Below are 6708 nucleotides of genomic sequence, written 5' to 3'. Positions count from 1 at the left end.
CCTCTCCCACTCCCCCTGCTTGTGTTCCCTCTCTCGCTGTCTCTCTATCTGTCAGATAAATAAATAAAATCTTTAAAAAAAAAAATTCTTTTATTTATTTTTTTAAAGATTTTATTTATTTGAGAGAGAGTGAGAGAGCACAATCAGGGGGGAGGGGCAGAGGGAGAGGGAGAAGCAGACTCCCCGCTGAGCAGGGAGCCCAACGTGGGGCTTGATCCCAGGACTCCAGTATCATGACCTGAGCCAAAGGCAGTTGCTTAACTGACTGAGCCACCCAGGCGCCCTATTTTTGCCTTTTTTAATGTGACTAGAAAATTTTACTAGAAAAATTTAAATTATACATGTGGTTTAAGTTATAGTTCTATTAGACAGCATTTGGTTGACCTAGTATGCGCCTGGTCCTTTGGGCTCTTTGGGGGTCCCAGGGCAATAAGACCTCAGTGAGCCCATGATCCGGTTGGAAACAGGGAAACGTGAAGTTGGCTAGTGACAGAAGAGCTCAGAACAGGGCAAGCCAGTTTAAGTCTATGTGCATTTATTGAGCACCTACTGTATAAAAGGCACCAAGGGGAGGTATGGAGGGAAATATAGTCAGCTCTCTCCAGACCTTTGCTGCTTCAAGCATGGTCCACCCACCTGCAGTATGGGTGTCATCAAGGGAATGCAAAATCTGGATCAGAATCTTCATGTTAACAAGCTCTCCCGGTGATTTCCTGTGTATATTCAAGTTTGAGATGGATTTGGATTACAGTGTATCCTGAGCTATAATAGAGGTATGGGTATGTCATTAGAGACCCAGAGAGGACATGATTTTTCAAAAGATGTTCCAAAGTAATGTATTTACTGACTTAAACATTTATGGTGGGACGCCTGGGTGGCTCAGTCAGTTAAGCATCTTCCTTTGGCTCAGGTCCTGATCCCAGGGTCCTGGGATCGAGTTCCACATTGGGCTTCTTGCTCAGCGGGAAGCCTGCTTCTCCCTCTCCCTCTGCCTGCCGCTCCCCCTGCTTGTGCTCTCTCTCTCTCTGTCTCTCTGACAAGTAAATAAATAAAATCTTTAAAAAAAAAAAAAAAAAGCATTTATGGTGACCGAGTGCACAAGGCATTATACTCCGAGGACACTAAAAATGAATCCAGCATGGACCCTGCCCTTTGGGAGGTTGCAGGTTTACTGGGAAAATAAGTCCTCCTGGCAAATTGTCCTAGGTGGACTATGACACATGCCACAGGAGTATTGTACATGAAGAGGCAAGTTCAAGGGGGATACTGCCTGGGGTGAGGTGGGGAGTCAACCCAGGGTGATGGTAGTACTAGAATTGGACTCTTTGCGGGGGGTGGGGTGGCTAGACCTTGAAGGTGGGGGGAGGGTATTAACATATAGAGATAGGATAGGGCATTCCAAGAAGGAAGCAATATATCATTTAATGATTCCTCTTATAAGATTTTCATTAAAGTACGTCAATCAGCAGGAACGAAAGGAATGGTGAGAAATTAGGTTATAGAGGTACTTTGGGGCCAGTGAGCGGGGACTGAAATACCAGGCCAAGAAGTGTGGGGCTTTTTTTGTGGGGGAAGTGTACTGGGAGTTTAAGGATATTGCCTTCAGACTCCTCAGCAGGGATTATTGTAGCTCTGGGAGGTTTTGTATTGCATTAAATAAACTAGCTGTTTGACCTGGAGCATGTCCCCTGACCTCTTGGGCCCTCCAGTTCCTCATCTGCCAGTCAAAAGCTTGATTAATGGGTCCCAAGCTTCCCCTCCCCCTACAAAGCCCCTTTTAACTTTGTTTCTTTTCCAGACTCCATTAACTATTTAAAAATTGCTTTTACAGTAAGATGACTCAGGCTTATTGTTAACAAGTCATTAAATAAACGAGCAGTTTGACTAATAAATAAAAGTTCTTGTTTGCCACCCCCATGCCCACCCCCATCCCCAGAGTTGAGCGCTGGTCACCATTTGGTGTGTGTCCTATGCGCCTTTCTCTGTGCATTAACGAACACACATGCACACATATTGGGCTTTCTTTTCTTACTAGAGTCATAGGATCCATATTTGACAAGAACTTTCACTTGGAGCTTTCCCCATGCCAATACTTCATTCTTTGGATTGGCTGAATAGCATCCACATGTATTATCAGGAAAATCATTTGTATGCCAAATCACATTTCTGGAGAACAAATTTTACTGTGCTTTATTAATCAAAGACATACACAGGCACCAATAGCACTCAGATAGTCACGGTTATCCAGGCCACAGCCAAAAACTTGATGTTGATTAGGCACGATAAAATATTAAAAGTAGTTTGTGGGATTCTCTGTTTTAGCCTGAAGGCCAGGGTGTGGCTGGGGGACGGTCTTTCCTGGCAGCAGATGAAGCCCCAGCTGGAGTGCTGAGTATCCTGAGTAGCTCTGATGAGTTGGGGGGAGAGGTGCGCAAGGTGCATTAAATAAACTAGCTGTTTGACCTGGAGCATGTCCCCTGATATCTTGGGCCCTCCAGTTCCTCATCTGCCAATCAAAAGGGCTGGACTTGATTAATGGGTCCCAAGCTTCCTAGAAGCCTCCCTGAGTACCAGGGGACTCCTCCTGCTGCTGAACTCCTATAATGCGTCTGCCAAGTGGACCCATTCAGGGAAGCTCTTTAAGTAGTGTAAATTTAGCATATGAAGCACTCACATTGTCCTTAATTTTTCCCCAGCTTGGTGGAAGCTCTGTTGTGAGCTGCCATTGGTCCAGCAGGAACCACCACGAGCTACACCCTGTCATCACACCCTGAAGTGTGTCCTTCTGAGCTCAGCTGCCCTTCTCCACATTTACAGTGGGGCAGGATAATAATGTCAATGACTCATGCCCTGTATTTATCTAACTCCTTTCTAAAGAAAAGTTCAAAGCTCTTTTCTGGACTTGCATTACTCTGATGCTCTTGGCATTGCTGTGATAGGAGGTGAGGGGTGGGTATCACTGTCTCGCTCTCACCAATGGTGAAAATGAGCCCGAGCAGTGAGAAAATGGGCCTGTGGCTTGAAACCAATATGGGGAACAGCAGAATCTTTGCCCAGCTACGGAAGACCATGGGCCACAAGGTTCTGGGAATGCATAATTTGTGGCCCTGGTGGAGGGAGTAGGTGGTCTATTTGGGGACACTAGCAAATGCACTTGAAAAATTCAGCCTTGGAGAGTTAACCAATAGTCGGAGCAGGTCAGGCCTACAGAGGCTGAGTGGGTCCACTTGGCAGATGCATTATAGGAGTTCAGCAGCAGAAGGAATCCCCTGGTACTCAGGGAGGCTTCTAGGAAGTGGTGGGCCTGAGCAAGCTCCCAAAGGATGGAAGAGGATCTGGATAGACCTAGGGGAAGGGGGAGACTGTTCCAGACAGGGAGCTATGTGAGCAAAGGCAAGGGAAAAATGTGTATTTACAATGACTAAAACACCAGTGCAAAGGAGAATTTGGCTTTGGTGTGTTCCATATCTCTTGGTTGGCTTCTGAGAGGGCAGTAGGTAGTTGGGAGTAGTGGAGGCTTTCCCTGGGACTACAGGTCCCCCAAACTCCAATCTCCCCAAAGGGAAAAAGGGGTGGCACCTTCCTACTGGTGACAGAGGCTTGGGTTGGGGGCCAGCCTGCATCTCCAAGAAGCTTTGTGGACAGAACTGCTGGTGGGTGATGGGGGCCCTGCCCAGAGCCCAGCCCAAAGGGGCGATGGGTCAGCTGAGCACAGAGATAGAGGCAGAGGGCTAGAGAAGTGGTCACGGCAAGCGGGAGATCTTGGAGCAAGGCTGGATGCATGTCCAGGGGCAGGACTTTGGGACAGGGCCGACCAGACTTCCTGGGGCCCAAGGGAGGCCCCAAGAGTCTTTGTATGGAGTGAAGATTGGGGCATAAGCAGCAGTGGAGAAAGAGAGGGAAGAAAACAGGTTTGAATTCAGGCACTTAATTCTGCACTTGAGATGAGGACAGTGGCCCAGCAGGCCTTGGCTCTCCTGCCATCCTGTCCCTCTGCTGATGGGGCCATTCTCCTCACACAGGTCCTGCTGTTGCGGCTGGGGCTTCAGCTGCTGGCCCCTTACTGCATGGACTCTTTCCACGGCCTTTCACCTCACTGTATATTTGTACAGCTATGCACGTAAAGACAAACCCCCAGTTATGTGAGCTTCAGGCCCCACAACATTTGGCTGGGTCCCTGACCCCCGACTCGTGTTGAGAACCAATGCCTGAGTTCCTGAGCACCAGACTGGGGCCGACGCCTCTGGGGCTTCAGGAGAGAGAACACCGAGCCCAGTCTGCAAGCTGCCTGGAGTCTGGTTGGGGGCATAAGACACACACAAACACACACACACACACACACACACACACACACACACACAACGATTAGGCACTCACATAAGAAGTTCAGTGAGAGCCGTAGTGTAGGCCACAGACTGCAGGTGTGGAGAACAGGGAGATGTCACACGTGCTTGAGGGCCAGGGAGGGCTTCCCGGAGGAGGGGCTCTGGCAAGTCAGCATGGCTCCATGGGAGGAGGCAGGTGTTCTTCCCAGGTTATGGGGTGGGAGTGGGGCAGGGGCTTCCAGGCAGGAGCCTGCTAATGGGTTTGTTGTCCTTGCAGCCACAGTACCTGTGTGAGGCCATGCTGATCCAGGGCAAGCTGCACTACGTGGAGGGCTCGTACCGAGATGCCATCAGCATGTATGCGCGGGCCGGGATTGATGACATGTCCATGGACAACAAGCCACTGTATCAGATGCGGCTGCTGGCAGAGGCCTTTGTCATCAAAGGTAGGTGTGGGCCCGGCTGGGGCCCCGGAGAGCGCCAGCCCTGGCTCCCCACCACCACGTTGAGCTCCTTGCACTCTGACCCCCTGTGCCAGGAGCAGGTAGCAGCCGTAGGGGCGTAGACGCCATGTTGGCAGTTGGCCTGCAGGGCTGGTGTCCAAGATCCGTAACCCCTAGTAGCACTCGGGCGCTGACCCACCGGGTGGACCCAGCGGCGACCAGGCACGCCAGTGCACGCCGGCCGATGGCAGCCACCAGGCCAGATGACAGAGGACTCAGGTTCTCACCTTGGCTCTGTCAAGAACCAGTCACCCAACTGCACATCCTTGGGCAAGTTACCGCTTTACCTTTCTTGGCCTCAGTTGCCTTATGTGTGAAACAGAGTTGTAATACCTGCCCTCACAGGGTTACCACAACCAAGAGGCTGGGTCACAAGGTTGAGAAAGACTTAAACAGTGGGCCATCCCATTGTCCAGTGGTGCCGGTGACTGCCACTGGCTGCCTGTCAGGTGCTTGATGGTATAGAGCGGCCTGTCCCTCCTCAGGTATTTGTGGGCACCTGTGGGTGGCCTCCAGGGATGGGCAGGTCAGAACCAGTTCCCAGAGTGAAGGGTGTTCTGGTGAGGCCCAAGGCACACAGGGTCAGTGATGCAGAAATTTCATAATGGGGCTGTGGGTGGTGGCTCACTTGGGACACTATTTAGTGCCATTGAACTGACCCCGAAGGGGTTACATGTTAGTAAAACCCTGACCCCAGACCTTGTGCTTCAGGCTCCTCCTTCCCCAGACCTATGCCCTAAGGGCTGGCCCTTGGTGGCAGTAAGGTGTCCCAGGAGCCCCTCTGCCCAGATTGTTGTCAGGAGTCTTAGATGTTTGGTCATTTCCTTATTTCAGCACCACCCAGTCCCCAGAGAAAAGTCTAGACATGCTTACGGCCATAGGGGGATTGGGTGTCTGAGATGGTAGAGTGTTTGTCACCTTCTCTGTTATAGGTAGGGACATTCTCTCCATCTTACATGTGGGGAAACTAAGGCCTAGAGAGGATACATACCTTGTGCAGAGTTGCCCAGAGATTTGGGGTGGAACCAGGATTGGAACCTCCCCTCTGTCTCCTTAGGATCCCAGGGGATTGACTGACATCTGTGCAGGGCACGGCCTCCTTTGACCCTGGCTCTTGCTTGAGGGCTGTGTGTCCACCCCTGGGTCCCATTCCCTTTGGAGAGACTGTTCACATCATCCCAGGAAGTCTGCCGAGATTGTCACCCTGGACAGACGCAGCACCAGCATGTGGGAGGGCAGGTGGCCATGTGGGATGATCCAGTATGTGGGTTCTTCTCCCTTTGCTCTCTCATCCCTTTTTCTGTGCCCCAGCATAGGCCAGTCATGGGGCTGTGCTTCATTTAGCATTTGGGTCTTTTGGGCCTCTTGAAAAACCACTCTGCCATGGACTCCCCAAACCTAACACTCTTCTGTGGGGCCCTTTCCAGCACTTTTTCCTATAGACTTGGCTCTACCTACTGTTCCCTGTTTCCTGCTCTCTACTCTTTCCAGCACGCCTCCAGCTTCTTGGGGGAACACAGTCCTGGTGGTCAGAGGTCCTGCAGGGGAGGTAAGGAGCCAAGAGCCACCCGTGTGGGCTGCTTGGTCATGGCCTGTGCTAGCTCCCCGCCTCTCACTGACTGCTCGTGGCCCCCCACTTGCCTGCCTCCTCTCTGCTTGTCCTCCCTGTCCTGTTGCAGTGACTACGCCCTGCCGCTTGGCATGCTGAGTTTTACCTGACCCTGTGTGTGCTTGCGATCGTGCATGTGGCCTCCAGGGTGTGCATGATGCTGATTTTCCTGGGTTTGGGGGGACCTAGTGGGTTTTCCCATGCAGAGAGTAGGGGATGGGGATGGCGGGTCATGGGGTTGTCTTAATCTGCTGGGCTGCCATAACAAAAT

The 6708-nt window shown here is 51.3% G+C and overlaps 1 protein-coding gene across 1 annotated transcript in view; it reads left to right on the top strand.

The window, feature by feature from the left end:
* Positions 1 to 4608: 4608 nt before the first annotated feature.
* The window catches only part of TTC7A (tetratricopeptide repeat domain 7A), a 101508-nt gene continuing 99408 nt past the window's right edge, over positions 4609 to 6708 (top strand). The window contains exon 1 of the mRNA XM_032411032.1: positions 4609 to 4771. Coding sequence (XP_032266923.1) covers positions 4624 to 4771 — 148 coding nt within the window. The 5' untranslated portion in view covers positions 4609 to 4623. The remainder of the gene's footprint in view (positions 4772 to 6708) is intronic.

This window comes from Phoca vitulina, unplaced genomic scaffold (assembly GCF_004348235.1).
Source record: "Phoca vitulina isolate PV1807 unplaced genomic scaffold, GSC_HSeal_1.0 scaffold12, whole genome shotgun sequence".
Lineage (NCBI taxonomy): Eukaryota > Metazoa > Chordata > Mammalia > Carnivora > Phocidae > Phoca > Phoca vitulina.
The sequence above is the reverse complement of the archived record's forward strand: the minus strand, read 5'-3'. Positions and strand labels throughout refer to the sequence as shown.